This window comes from Cyclopterus lumpus, chromosome 10 (assembly GCF_009769545.1).
Source record: "Cyclopterus lumpus isolate fCycLum1 chromosome 10, fCycLum1.pri, whole genome shotgun sequence".
In the NCBI taxonomy this organism is placed as follows: domain Eukaryota; kingdom Metazoa; phylum Chordata; class Actinopteri; order Perciformes; family Cyclopteridae; genus Cyclopterus; species Cyclopterus lumpus.
The window spans coordinates 17689777-17706194 of record NC_046975.1 but is presented as its reverse complement, the minus strand read 5'-3'; the positions used below and the strand labels follow the sequence as shown (position 1 = coordinate 17706194).

The 16418-nt window shown below is 40.6% G+C and overlaps 1 protein-coding gene across 1 annotated transcript in view; it reads left to right on the top strand.

Moving 5' to 3' along the window:
• The window catches only part of diaph2 (diaphanous-related formin 2), a 347468-nt gene that overhangs the window by 98486 nt on the left and 232564 nt on the right, over positions 1-16418 (top strand). Inside the window, 4 exon segments of the mRNA XM_034542988.1 lie at positions 11867-11941; positions 12051-12120; positions 12784-12920; positions 16201-16309. Of these exon segments, the coding sequence (XP_034398879.1) occupies positions 11867-11941; positions 12051-12120; positions 12784-12920; positions 16201-16309 (391 nt within the window).

Here is a 16418-nt window from a genome sequence, read left to right as displayed (position 1 = left end):
TTCGTGAAGGTCGCAGGATTGCAGGACTGTGTAGGTGCACCTAATGAACTGAAAACCGGTTTACATGCCTAAAAGATGAACAAGATTTTCATACAGTTTTACTCTATTCTTTTGTCTATTTATTTGTTTATCCACCCTGTTGAGGCTCGATTAGCTCTCGAGTCATTCATTACGAGACCTCACTGATTATTTTATTTTTTTTCCAGGCTTGTCTCCGCCTTCTCTCTTTAAATGGGATGTTCAATTTTAATTTGGTCGCACTATTCCAACGGAACCCTTAGCGACAGCAGATCCTTTCAATTATTTACCAGCCCGCTGTTGAGGAGATGTTTCTTAATGTGAATCAATAAATGGTGCATATTAAATGGTCATCGGATAAGTGGAATGCTTTTTTAAGTTCACCCTGGATAAAGAGAAAGGAGCTGCCAACATGGCCTCGGAAGACCTTTCATTTAATCTGTGTGCTACCACCAGCTTAACCGCATCCTTGTATTAACCAATTTTAGAGGATAAAAACCCACAAAGATGTCTGCGCTCTAACTAAAAAGACACCCATTCATCTACGGTGGACCTCTTTTGATTCATAGCTATACGCTCCTCTCTGGAGAGGAAAGGATCCAACCAACGGGATTCACCTGACATGTTAGTTTGATTCATGAGACGTTTACACAGATGTTCAGTTGGAGACATTAGCTAGTGATGCACTCAGGAACCTTAGATCGCTGTAGAATGTGCCAACCTTATCATAGATGCACATTCATTATGAATAATGCTTTAGTGTGTTATGGAGAGTTATGTACATGTCCCTCGAGTGATTGCAGAGCTGTGAAGTCGGTCTCCGGTCTCCATCAAGCTGTGGGGAGTCAAGTCAGTCTCTCCACTCAGAAAGGCCAACTGGTGCCGAGGGGACGTAAGTGAGGCCAGGCTTGCCCCGTGGGTGTTTTCAAATGGCCGAACCTTTGACCAGCATGTAAGGGACCAGTGCTTTGTGGACGAGTCGCCTCCTACGGATGACAAGTTCCATGCAGGGAGAAAGCCACCTTTGGGTGTGTTTGTGCCAAGCAGGACTGCAAGTGTTGACTGAGTCCGGCCCCCTGCTCATCTTTACGCCTCTCATTATTTCTCTCCTGGGTAAAGGGGCTGATTGTTTTCTTGAAGCATGGATACGGTTACCCCTAATGAATATGAATGCACTTAATTGTCATGGATCACGACACACAGGAAATCCACATTTGGTTTGCTAGTCCTCTGACTCCGCTATGTTAATGTAACCTTTGGACGCTATGTTATAATATACTGAAAATCAGCATGAAGTAGACGGCACAGCAGTGCATTCATGGTTGTTGTAATTTACACCTTAAAATGATGATCAGCTGGCTTGCTTTTGAATATTTATATTTTGGGGACTTCATTGCAAATTTACCTGATGAAATTAGAAAATTCCTTCCTTATTATGCATGTATACATATAGATACACTGGTCATTTTTGCATTTAAATGCTGCTATTTGTTACACCTTGCTGATTGTTCAAAGTTTATAGCATTGAACAGTAATTCTCATAACAGAGATGAACTCCCATTCCAACTAAAGTGACAGTCAAGAGATGATTACTTTCTAGTTTTTCCACAGTGTAAAAGACCAAATATAATTTGTCTAAAATGTTCGTGCCTGTGTTCAACCGAGTTGGTGAAATACAGAGCATAATTTTAATGTTTGGCTTTGGAATTATCAACCACTTTAGAAGAATCGGTCCACAATGGTCGGACATTTTCAGAGGAATGCATTCATGGTGTATTTGAATAAAATAAAAAGAGATTTGCTCCAATCTCTGTCAACATTCAATGTAGAACTACTGTAGGATAGCTGAAGCTAAGCAGGACAAGTTTGAATATTGTTAATGAAGTTAATTGTTATTTTTAAGCTATTTTTGCAGTTAATGTTTTAACCTCAAACGACCATTTCTATGCGACCAGTTAAAGCGCTACTTTGTCAAACGTGGGCCATTGATCATACCCAAATAGTACGATATTACAATTAGCAATCTTGAGTTCACTAACTACTGTATCCACTGTCTTCTTCTCTTCTCTTTATCAAGAAAGATTAGTGACATTTGGATATATAATAGCAAAATATAGCCCTGAGCCTTAATACATTGTAAGCAATTTCATACGTATTCATTCTTTTTATATCAAATAACACAGTTGGTGGACATTTTTTCGACATTGATAACGAAATCAAAACCAGTCATTTGTTTTGTGGAACACTAAACGTAATTCTATACTCTGAAAGGAGAGTCTCACATCAAATGTTCGTTCACAGTTAGTGCTTACCATTGCTTTTTGTTTTTCCTGTGGTGTTTGGGCAGCCTGCTAATTTGCTCCCAGAGGCCTGTGTTTGTCTAATAGTTTAATTGGCTGGGCTGTGCACCTGTTTGGCAGCGCAGGTGGCCACAGGGCCATTGTGCTCAGGGCCTTATCTCCCAGGCAGCTCCACACAGGTGTGTGTGGCATGCAGCCTTTGCAGATCCACCCACAGATGGCATTGCCTGGAGCATCCGCTGCTTACTCTGTTTCCACTCTCTCCTCTTCAGCTGCCATGTTTTCCACTTCTCTTTCTGTCAGAATTTCCCCAGCCAATTATGTATCCTCTACTTCAATCTCCCCATTTTAATTCTGTCATTTGGATACTCTTTTCTTAATTTAAAAGTGTCAGATTGACTAGCCGCTTTTCATTCATTTCTTAATCCACTGACATGAAGTGAGATGCCAACTTACAGAAAATTACAACCCTCTTATTTTCTCATTTCGTGGAAGAGAAATCCTGCAGTGTTTCAGTCCGGCCTTCTTTTTCACACTCATTTCACAATTTATCCTCTCTGTCTGGCACAGGGGGATACTGTGATACCATCCATGTCAAAATATATCACAAATGTGATATCTTAATAGGCAAAACATGATATCAATTTTTTTTTTAAAGTCACAATGCAGAACTCAATTATTTTGTATCATGTGTGCTTGAATTTGGTCTTTTTTATGATTGTGGATACCTTTTCCACTTTACTTGATAATGCAGTCTGATATCAGCTGCATGAATAGACTTTGCAATATAAAAATAGGAGACTGGTTTTGAGCAACACACCACACATCCATGGCCCCGGCTTTTGAGTTCCCTATGTTTAGCCCTCAGCATTACACTATGACTCTGTCAAATCCCGACAGTGACTTCCATATTAGATCTGCTAGCCCTCAGATCCCTAAGACATATTTAAGCAAAATTGAACTGGGCTCCCAACTTTTCATTATGTGAAATCTTCACGGTACAAGTCAGACATTTTCTCAGGGGCATTTTCTTGTCAGGTCTTTTTATGGAGGCGGGAGACATTTGCTGACACCAGAGTTTCTCTCTCTGTCTGGATACTCAAGGTGTGGGTTGTTGTGATGATCTTGCTGCTCTGCCACACAGGGTGTCTCAGACTCTGAATCAGTCTCACCAGCTTTTCTCAGTTGAATGCTCGTAGCTGAGCACAGAGGGTTGCATGGAACACTAGTAATGGGCTTTTTTTTTTTTTTTTACGAGCTTTGAAGTTACTCACATGAAGCTGCTCGTCTTGTTGACTGACTGTCCTAATGCACAGCCTGATAAAGCATTGAGCAACATACTGACAAACCCTTCTGCTCAACATGCCTGCCAAGTGCAGTGGTGGTGCTCCCTTTCAAATGATTAGCGAAGCACTCCCTCATCTTAGTGATCTATGTGTGTTATAATATAGTAAAATACAGCAAAATAAACTCACATATGACCAGAAAACAGTATTTCTTGACAATCAATCAGTGTGATCATTCTTTCTGATAAAATATATATATATACAGCGAATGCCGACCGGAAGGTGTAAAGATATTACTGTACTTACTCGTATACAATTAAAACCAAGACAATTAAAAGGTGGGAACATTATCTCCTCCCTTGGCACAAAATGTATTTTATTAGGAGCACTAACTGCGACTGACAACCGCCGACTCTTTCTCCCTTGGTCTCTTCCGTCCACTGTGTCCATCTACTTTTATGACTGCTCGAACAAATATGAGCGTCTAAAACGTCCCAGCGGATGTATAAAACCCCTCTCCACAGCTTAAGCCTGAAATCTTGCCTGGGACAGGCACCAATAGTGAATAGTGGCTCTCAATGCAACTGCAATGAGTTAACACTGCACTGATGATTGATACCTGTTGAGGATTTAGGTACATAGACATCAATTGGCCAGCTCTGTGTGACACATTCTTCACACAGATAAATAACTGTCATTTTTGGTCTCCCCCCCATCATCCATAATTGATCCTCTGTATTTATTTAGTTGCTCTGGATAGTGCATTTGTAAGCCCAATCTGAGTAAATGTCAATATGAATATTATTTTGATGTAGCATTCACAATGTTGATGTCTTCAGTGGAGTTTAGTGGAGCAGGCTACCTCAGGACACATGGCAGTCTGCTGCTGCGTTTTGAAATTTCTGGATCAAGCACCATTTCTTCCCATCGCTTTGTAGCGTAATGGAAAAAAAAGATCTAAATTTAGTTTTCCGGCCACGACGATCAAGATTTTAACATCTTACAGGGAAGGGATGAGTAAAGGGGGGAGGAGAGACACAAGATATCCAAAAACCTAACCTGTCAGGGCGATGAAATATGTTGTGGCTGTTGGACACGTGGCGATGAAGTAAAGCGGAAGGGGGACGCTTCCCACAGGGGTAATTTCCTTTGCACCACGCTCTGGGACTCTACTCTCGAGACTCCCAGTGTTATTACAAACCACTCTTACCTTCAAGGCCTCGTACAAGTTTGTTCTGTCACTCGTCAAGGTGAAACAAGACAGGAAAGATGAGGAAATGACATAATAACTTGGTAGGCAAAGGTTTCTCTGGCTCTTCAGTGTTATCAAAAGTAACAGAAATGATTCACTCATTAGTGAATCCACACTCTTTTGGTCTTTTATGTCTGAGGATGGTGCAATCATTCTCCTTTTATAGCATTCAAAGAGATTTATTTGACTGTTAAATTTGGCACAAATGTTATGACACTGTTTCCAACAGACGTGACGAGCAGTCAGAAATGAGCAAGTTAACTAGTTTTTACCCTTGCGGCTGACTTCAGAGTTGACGTTCGCCCTTCTCCCTCAGAGGCAGTGAAAACCATTTTGGAGACATTAATGTCCTCAGTGCCTGCGTATATTTCAAGAGTGATGCCTATTTCATTTTATTACACCATCTGTTAACCTCCAAGATACCCATATCTGTTACGGCCCCGATGTGATACATACATAATTTAGAAATATTTGTTTCTAAATTTGGCGGATATGATGCCTGTAGACAAAACACTATATAATGTAGTGCATTTTTGACATGTATTTAACAATTATTGAACAGCTTGACAAAATCTCTGGTGTACATATCCTCAAACACATATGCAAACTTGAATTATCTGTCTTCCTGTTTTTTGTACGTGGGACATAATCCTGACCTGAGCCCACGTTTAGTAAGTATTTTAAAAGTAACCTTTCAATTCCCTCTCTTTATTGAAAGATGAAACTCATCCCATAATTCAATTCAGTTTGTCTAATCAAGCTGCAATCCCGCCAGTCGTTCTCATGGTTTCTGTCTGCCGTCAGCGAGCAGGAAGGACTGTCGTGTCGGAATGGTGATGTTCGGCGGGTAATTAGAAATATCAAGTGTTTTCTTGGGGGTTCATTTCAGAGTGACTGGAGAGCTGTCTGCACTTACTAGTTGATTTAACTCCAAGAGAGACTCCCCAATTGTTGCCTTCATTGAGTTGTGTGCACGTGTACACACACAAACACACCCGAGCAGCTTCAGTTCAACCAGGGAAAAGTAGAACATTGGTTCATGTTTTAAGGCAGAGCTTCACTCTTTGTTAGAACCACGTTTTGGAATCAAGCTGTGACTCAAATAGCATTAGAAGTGCAAAGTGCTCCTTTGGAGTACTGCACTGCTGCTGCGTCGGTGCTTGCTTGGTTACACCAGCAATCATATTCTTGGAGTGCTGACACCAGGAATATTTTCCTGAGACTGTGTTACTAGCTTTAGTACCGAGATCAAACAGCGGAACTGCTCCTGTTGACTCTGGGAACGGTTCTTTTTCAGTGGCTTGAATTATTTTTATTTTATTTTTATTTTTACGTTTGTCATGAAACACCAGTTGAAGAAAATCGATAGATCAAAATAGGTGTGTAAAATTACAAAGAGAACTGGGACCATGTCATTGTTTTGCAAGTCACTAGTACATCCTGAACGTTGAGTTTGGATTCCTCAACAAGTCATAATGCGCTATTTCCCAAATTCAATACCGTTTGTCTCAGTCAGCAATTTATTTGTTTTTTTACCCACACGTTTTGCATTCTCTCATTATTTTTTTTTTTGTGTTGACCAACGCACAACAAAATGATCCTTGATATACTCAGTAACTTTAGTTCTTCATGGTTCTGTCCTGCAACGTGATTGGATGCTTTGGGATTGGTTCAAACAAAGTGGACCTGGGAAATTAAATGTCGACCTGCTTTGAATGAATAGCGTTAAAGTTAGTTGATTCAGGAAATTAATTGATTTGTCGCACTTTTCTTTTAAATGACAAACATTTTGATCTTCGGGCTTAGGGTAAAAATATCAAGTATTTTCAATCCAAACGCTAAGAGCCATTGGTGTTAAAGTCCGAGTCGAGTTGCGGGTCTTTTTTTATTTTGTCAAGTCGAGCCTAAAGCCATCAATTGTGTGACTTGAGTCTGACTCGAGTCCAAGTCACGTGACTCGAGTCCACACCTCCGGTCGTTCTTGTCCAGCCACAACATGTTATCTGCTGTGATGTATTATATTTAAGAACTGTGCAGGCCAGCAGGAGATGGAGAGCTGAGATATTATCAGGACAGCTCAGTGGAGTGACATAGCACCTGTCACTTGGATGGGGAGAGAGTGCATGTTACCTGGAGTTACACGTGAAGGATAGCAGCTGCTCGTCGCCCTTCAAGGACAGCACAGGTCAACGCTTTTGGCTCTCTATATGTAACCTTGGTTCTACCATAAGAGGCGACAATCTCCTAAATATTTAACTCACTTTTGTGCGAGGTGGAAGATTCAAAACGACAGTGGCAACAGTGTATGCTGGATTTAACAGATATATTTGTTAATGCCTACAGGTTAGAACGTATGTGTGTTATGCAGTCTGTAAGGTTTCATGGGAGTTTCATATCTAGGGTGTGGGATGAATTGATCAAACTAGTCTGGAACGTAAAGACACCAAGATGCACAGAATTAATAGCACACAAGTGAATGATTTAATTATACTAGCTACGTGCGATTGCACTGGGAACAGAAGATGTATCCAGTGTGACCATATATATATATATATATATATATATATATATATATATATATATATATATATATATATATGTATATAGTTATACTGTATATATGTATATATTGTGATCCATTCAGTGCTGCTTTGATTTTCTATTTTTTGTTATAACAGTTACAAAGGCCACAACCTTTGATACCCGAAGTTCGATTCCAATCAACTAAATCAAAGCGCTGAAGGAAACATTAGAAGAAGGGAAAACAAAAGTTGCTCCTCTTAATAGCTTTTCCGTGAAACACATTCTTTTGTAATAAACAGAAACATATGGTAAATATTTTATATCCAATTTCTGCCATCTGATATGCCCTGTGCATTATTGTTATTTCAGCAGGCTATTACATTGATCAGAGTATAATATAGCTCCTTTTTTGGCGCGCTGAATCACGATGCAGTCAGAGGTGGTGCTCGGTTTCAAGCTGTTTGTTGCGCCGAGCTTCGGGCTTCATTTGGAATACTGCAGCACTGAATAGGTCAGTACTCACACAGAGGGACAGTTGTACGGCTTTGCCTGTAATACAATATGAACGATATTGCACTTGCACAGAAGCTTTCAATAAAAAAGCTCCCTACCTAGCCATGATAAAAATAATAACACCGGTCCACAGACGGAAATCAATGCGCCGACAAGCCATCCAAACACGAGAGCAGCCATCAGTCAAACAAAGGCTGAGAGGGGCGTCGGGCTGCTCGCTGTTTCTGCCGCCGTTGAGTCACTTACTGCGGCCCGGCGATGCGCGGCAACATCTCGTCACGCATTAACATTTCTCCTGCCAAGTATTTGGGGAGCTCTACACTGTTTTCCACAGCCTCCGCTGTGATAGTCTGTCGTCACTTTTATCGCTTTACGGGGCTTAATACACTGGAACTGCTTGTATTCCCTTGAGCAAGGCACAGAACACGGCCTGGAGTGGCACTAAGGGGTACCACGCTGTTCTCAGGTGCTGAGACGGCATATATATTAGCGACAGAAGTGCCACCGCGGCTTATTTTGTTCCTGCTCCTTTTCTACGATTGCGTGAAGCACCTTGAAGTACAGTTTGAAGTGCGCTTTGGAGAGACTGAATATGATCGTTTTTTATTAAAGTCTCACTGCTGTTTAGCTTGGAAACCCTGTAATATATAAACATACATAGATACAGTGAGTGCACACATCCCAATATACATATTTTCCCGTGGTGGCCGAGTGCTGAGCGCTGACACCTCGCAGCAGAGATGGCCATCTGGGGTGTTTCTGGAGTTGACATATCGTAGGGTTTCCATCGAGATTTTCTCCGTCTCTCTGACTGCGTGTGTCCAGTGATAGACTGGTGACCTCTCCAGGTTGTTGTAGCCGGCCTCTCGCGAAATGCAAGATGGGATCGTCCCCCGTGACCTCTGGAAAGGATTCAATGTATAAATTGAATGCATAGATGAATAGTTGCTCATGCATAACTACATATGTTACGGTAGCACATCTCAGAAAGCCAGTCACTTTTTTCAACAATTTTCTTTTTCGGGAACAAATGTCATTCGACAGGAAGACAGATGGTCCTTTCACTGCAAGAGATTTGGACTTTGTTGTTTCAAGTCCACAACATGAAGTGGACTTTCCGCGCGGCATGAATGTTCTTTAGTGAACGTGCGTCCTGCCCGTACACACGTGCAAAACTGTGAGATTTTTTTTCAATGCATACATTCGATAGCAGTTAGCATAACTGCAACATAATTGCATCCAGCCAGTAGAAATAACGCTACGTATAAAATAAGAAATTGCTCCCCAAAGACCGACCATGAATTTATCACTTTGCCTGCGGAATATACATGATTGCAGAAAGTAACTCAATTTGGTGGCACTTCACATGAGGATTATAGCCATCAATATTAGATGAACAAGTTGTCCCCCCAAGTTAATGAAATCCTTGGATGTGTGTGGCCACATTAGGAGAAGAGACTGATAAGGAACAGACGGAACCTCTTGTTCCTTCGATGTTGAAATGATACATTAGATATTGTTGATTATTGTCCAAGAGAAACAAGTGTGTCGTGTTTGACCAAACAACGCTTTAGCCCCCCCAACAATACTCTTCATAAGCTAATTGAAATAAAGAAGACTGGTAGGCCAGCAGCCTGTTAAAGAGGGCGGTAACATAATTACTACTACGAGTAAGAGGCCTAGAAGCAGTGTTGTTTTCTGAGTTATTACTTGTTATAGTGTGTTGTCCACTGAGGCAGTTTCTCAGATGAACAGATAAATGGCATTCATTGCAGAGCCTCGGGACAAACACTGGAGAAGGACCATACCTCTTTTCTGTGGTAACTTTGGGGACATTTAAAAGGCAAGCTGTGGAGGACCTAAGGGTAATATATACGTGAGGGGACAGAAAATGATAGACAGTCTGGGATGTAGGGAGGAGTCTAAGCATTTTAGTGCTTTAAAAACCTTGAGGAGGACGGCATTATGTTGCAACCTGCAACAAGGCATACGTTTCAGATGAGAAACGTTCTGCACGGACAATCCCAGTCCCGCTTTCCTTTTACGTCTATTCCGTTTCAACCCAGCGACAATACAGAGAAGGTAGACACGGAGCAGACAGCAGACAATTTACACAAACATCTGGTGCCAAATTTCCAATTTATATTCTGTTTTAATTAGTGCAACTTCTCTGTCGAAGGTGGTTATTAGTTAAGCTTTCTGACTTTTTTTTGTGAAAACGGTGATGAAACAACTTGAGTAGCAAAACATCTGAAGTTGTGTGTGTTTTGCAAGACAAAATATACTCGTCCCATCCTGTGGTTATTCAAAAGAACCGGAAAGATGTAACACAATGTTGTTCACTACATGCAAATGTGACAGCACTCAATTGTAGAGCTGGAAGAGAAACAGGGCATCGTAATATTTACAAATAGGTAATAAAGTTAAAAAGGATCGACATATGTGATGACAATTTGCCTCACTTTAGTATATAAAACTGTTAGAAATTGAATTAAATTAAACATACACGCTCTTTTGAAAGTATAGAGAAACATGGTATATATTCTACATGTCTGCTGTGATAACCATGAAGCGTAGCAGGACACGGGGATGAGGGAGAACCTCTACTGGTCCTTGTTGAGGTGACACCGCATCCCCTGAATCTTATGTTGCAGTTACACCGTGTAATGAACCAAGATTCTCTTCACAATTATTGCTCCCATTTATTTTTTCCCGGAATACTGACATAACCATCCGGAGCAGATACAAAGACTGTGGATTTACTGATGTGTGCTCCCTCAGCTATGTTGTGTCCTTGCTGTTGTTGTTGTTGTCCTGATGTCTCATTTATTCCTACCACCTCCGTATCACAAATGTGTATATATATATATATATATATATATATATATATATATATATATATATATATATATATGACTGTATTATTATTCTGCTGTAAACAGTGCCAGTTCTTACTTATTTTATGGCCTTAAATAAGCTCAAAGCATGTCAGCATTCCAGTATGAAAGGACATTTTCAAACAGGAAGGTTCATTATGTACAGGCGTTCATACATCTGCAAGATTATGGCGTTTTGTTTTTATTAAGAAAAAAACGATCATCATTATACACAAACACTAAATTTAAAAAATGTATAAAGTGGTTCAGCTTGTCTGTTAATGCAATTTGAGTAATTGTAGGTTGGGGGTTATCGGGTGTGCAAATTTAGTCACAGTTCAAAGAAATACGTCACCCCAACTTTGCCAGTTTCCTCAGGCTAATGCATCTCACCCCAATTGAGGGTTTCTCCCAACTCACTGAGTCAATACAAACGACTTTAATACTCAAACCGTTATTATTTTAAATCATTGTGAAAAGGCGGGTTAAATCCTTGACGTATGCCCCATTAATGTCAGAAAATTGTTTCATGCATTTTGCATTATTGACAGTTGGGGGCCTGAAAACGATGCTAATGACATAATCTGGCTGCGACCGCACTGTCCTGCCGACCCTCCCCCCCGCCGCGCTCCGCTCCCGGCGTAGACAAACAGGATCATTTGGCGTCTCTTGATACGCTGTCGTTTATAGCCAATTATGTCTTGCGATCCATTATCGATTACAGTGTTATCTTCCTTGCATTGCTTAATCTTTTGGCACAGGAACACACACCCACTCGCAGGGCGGGGGCGGGGGCTGGATACAAACTGCTTTGCGATGGAAACACTAGTTAAGATGGATGGATGTTAATTTGCTTGTAGATGGGTACAGTTTAAATTCAAACTCATTGAGAGCGCTCGCAGCATTAGGGAGGCCATGATGTACCTTTGTATATCAGTCTGAATTACTTATTTCTTTCTTTTGAGTTTAGCACAATATTTATTGTGTTTGCTTCCTTCAGTGAATCATCCTGGTTCGCAATGAACCAGCAGGGCAATAACAATTTTTACTGAATATTGGGTGACTGTTTTTCTTTGTCTGTCTGTGTCTTCTTTCTAGTTGGGTTAATAACTTCGGTCATGAGGGTCTTGGTCTTCTTCTGGATGCTTTGGAGAAGCTGCTGGACAAGAAACAGTAAGTGATCCCCTGTGACATCCCATCTCGGTGTGATTTTAATAGGACTGGGTTGTGTGCATATTAATCACAACTTCCTTTTCGTTGTTTCTTTTTTCTTTTTTTTCAGGCAAGAGAATATTGATAAGCGGAACCAGCACAAACTTATCCAGTGCTTGAAGGCTTTCATGAACAATAAGGTTTGTATGAGTCAACAAAGAAGAGAGATTGATGACATAATTAATTCTGCTTCAACATTCCTGCACGATGAACTGATATTGCTTGATGCAGTGCTAAATGTAATGTCTATCACCATTAAGTACTGGGGCTACTTTTTTGTGAACTAATATTAAACATCTCAGACATGTCTAATCATAGCTCAGGTGGCCAGGACTCAAAGCCGGATTTTAATCTGGACTATGACGAGCCGAGGATAGAGGCTCAGCAAAGTGAAGCCAGTTGTTCCATTTCAAGGCAACAGTCTCGGATATTTGAATTGTCCTTTTTGGAAAAGGTCTTGCTCATTTCTCAAAAGTGGCACACATTTCAAGGATAGACGGACTCTTGTAGTTGCTGCTCTCAGAGTTAATCCCCACGTGTGGTCATCTCGGCCCATTCCTTCAGTTGTGGGGGGACTAAAAGGTACGGGAGACTATAAGTATTTGTCCCTACAGTCCTGTCCTAAATTGAATTAATTCATCATCCTCTCCATTTTCTCCCATGGCCTCGTTGTCCCTCCTTAAAAGAAAATTAAGGCTAACTATAAATGACGTAGATTAGCTTCTTTTTATAATGAATTTGTCATTAATTTATACTCAATGTACCTTTTCTGTTTCCTACCTCTTCCCTTCCGGGTCTCACAGTATGGACTGCAAAGGATCTTGGGAGATGAGCGCAGCCTGTTGCTGTTGGCACGAGCGATTGACCCCAAACAGACCAGCATGATGACCGAGACTGTCAAAATTCTTTCTGCTTTCTGTATCATTGGAGAGGAAAATATGTAAGTCAAATTATCTGATACTCTGTCACATTCGTTGTCACACATCTTGCTCTGCACACATTCTCATGCATCTTGCATACCATTAAACAGACATCCCTAGATAGCCTGTCATATGCACACCCACTCCAAATTAAATTATGTCCCGAGAATGCTAAGTATAATAAAGATTATGTCACAGTTCAGATAATGTAATTGAGAGGTCTGGCTATCCATAATTGAGACTTACTGCTGCCCAGAGAAAATAGATGTGAATAGAAATCCAGTTGTGATGTCCAGAGTGAACAAATGTTAAATATAAAGTAGGAATACATTTTTTTAAAATTTTTTATTTGGATTAACTCACCCTTTAAAGGACCCTTTTATTCACCCTTTAAACAGACTCAACTCAAAATCAAAATACTTAATTTAAGTCTTACCTGCATTGCTTGTTTAGCACTCTAGATTGTTTTGGTGTGCGTTGCCTAGTTTTGCAGATATCGGCCATAGAGAAGTCTTCTTTCTCACATATATAATAATACTATATGGCTTTCGGCTTATAGTGCTAAAAAAAATGCATAAACAATACATTTGAAAAACTCAACAGCAATATCTTTTTCCATAAATCCTGACCTGGTTTCTCAAGATAATCCACAGACCTTGTTATGAGCAGTTTAATGCATTAAACCTTTCATGCTTTCATACCAAGCTGGGTGCCATATAGAACCATTATATTCGAGAGAAGGCGGAAGAAGATTGATAAACAGCACTGCGGCTAAGAGGAAAAATACATATTTTTTTGGGGGGGGGCTGTACTGTTCCTTTAAATGTTTTTGCCTAACCTCTTCCATTCAAAGTTGCAGGTTTTCGGTATTTAAAATTGAGCAAGGGACACATTTCCCGATCTTTCTCAGTAAATCACAGCTGATATGAAAACAGCACAACGCCAATTCAAAATCCTGACTGATGACAGAAACAAAATAAAGTATGACAATAGAAGAGATATGCTCCATCACTGCTGTGGGTAAACACTCTATGATGTTTAGCAAGACGGAAGGAGATGGCTGTTTCTTTTAAACTAAAAACATCTCTATTGCTTCAATCTTCTCCCACTGGGTGGCACACGCTCAGACAGAGATTGCAGAGCATGCATACGTGGTTACCCACTGTGAGTATATCCTGCGTTTACAGAGGACCTCAGACAGTATAGACTTGTTGGGTCAGATGATGCAGTTTAGTCTGTTTAATGTGTTGAACTACTCGGTGTAGTTTGCCATGGACACACAACCTGGCTGACAGCTTATAAATTGGATTTAGGGGAGTGTTTTTTATTGTTTCCCGCAGGGCCAGACGAGAATAACAATAGCACTTCAAAGTCAGTCTGTATGCAGTGTTGGAAATAAGCAAACCCACAAATTGTGTTGGAGAAGCTGAGTTGAGCCGTGTGTCCCATATCTCTGACCATGCAGATATTTATACGTGTAGCACTCTGCATGGTTTATCAAGCAGTGTGAATCTTGAATTTAGCATTAATTTGATCCAATTAATATCCCATTGCAGATAATCCCCTTCAAGAGCATACTTTTTTTTATTTTATTGGTCTCCTTAGATTCAGTTCCATTTTCTTAAATCACAATTCTATAAAATAAATGTATATCCTTTAAACGCAGAATACATTACTTATTCTTCTATAAAGACGTTTTTCAATTATTACACATTTGATTTAATAATGTTTAATTCAGTCACCACAATAACACTCTGACACAGAATTTCTACTGTCGTCCACACACACACACACACACACACACACACACACACACACACACACACACACACACACACACAAACACAAACAACCATATTTAAGTAGATTCGTGGTGTATAGATAGTACAAATACGCATGTTGACGCATGTGTGCGCGCACACACACACACACACACACACACACACACACACACAAACAAACAACCATATTTAAGTATAGATAGTACAAATATCTCTCTCTGTCCCTCTGCCTCCGTTGTCAAAGTGTTCAAGAGTAGTTTGAAGTAAACATCCAGATCTCTGTCGTGATCATAGCCCTGCATTAAAATGTACCCATCCTGTAGAAATGACAGCCAAAGTAGCTGAGGCGTCGCTTTCTTGCTCAGAAACTTCTCCGCCAACCAATGTTGTGACGCTGGCTCATGTTCAACACCCACTCCAGCTGACAGCATCAAAAAGGAACAAGACAAGTTAAGCAGATCTTTCTCGCCGGTTTTGGAGCGCCGTCTGAACTGGCTTTAAAGCTACTCGGTATGCAGCTCCCCATGCTTGTCTGTGACTTTGTAACCCCTATCACAGAGCACGGCCGTTCCATTTATCTCTTTGTCAAGCTTACTCCACACATACAGTCCTCTCGTATTTTGTCATCCTGAAAGTGTTATTTTTTTTTGCGGGGTTGATATAAGGTAATAGAAAATGGCAACGGCGAGCCTATGTGGCTCGTGTGAGGACACTTTTTGCACGTGCACACATTGGTTCCTCCCTACGGCTGACAGCTAGTGCGATCGTTTGTTTCTTAATTTATTTATTGGATCAGCGAACTTGCGCATCAAGCTAAGAGCTCTTTCGTACCCACCGGAGTAGGAAGGTTACAGGACAGAGGATTAAGCTCTTCAGTTTTGCAATTTGTGAAGACAAAAAAAAGCAAATGTGGCCTTGCAGTGACAGAGAGACCACCTGTAGCCAATTATTATGTACACATATTGTAAATCAGTGTTTACACAAGTGCTCAGAAGACATAAATTTACTGAAATTGCGGTCTGTGTGTGTGTTTGCATATGCAGAACATTATTTCTCTTTCATTCACACTTAGAGGCTGAAATTGTCCAACGTGCTATTTAGATGAGCTGTCTTGAGCCCTCGCAAGGACTCAATTTGCTTACCTTCTCAATAGGTGTATTTGTACATTAGTCTGGTCCCCGCTATAATTTGCACCCTTTCTCACCCAGCCAAATACACTCAGCCGCAATTGCTTTGACAACTGAAAATTTGCAGAAATGTTTTTTTCGTCTGGCATCACCTTAGCAACAAGCATGATGAGGTCAAAATTGGATACCGCGGCAATAATAAACCGGGTTGCAATCAAAGAGAAGGAAAGCAGCAGCATTTGTCAGGGTGGCCAAAGACCGGCCGAGCCAATGTCCACACCAACACACAAGGGTAGATAAGATACATGGTGTTCGAGCTGAACATTGTGAGTAAATGTTCTGTCAGTGAGGTGATAAAAGTATTTGATGACTTTTGTGCTGTTTTCTTCCAGCCTGGATAAGATTCTAGCTGCCATGACAATTGCTGCGGAGAGGAACAATAAAGAGAGATTTGCTTCAATTGTGGAAGGACTGGAGAACCACGAAGCCCAGCAGCTCCAGGTTAGGAAACACACGGAAAAAGGGTGTTAAGGCAACTGTCTGGCATTCATCACGCATTCATGGCTCCTATTTTATTAGAAGATTTATTTTTAAAGGATACATTGTTGAG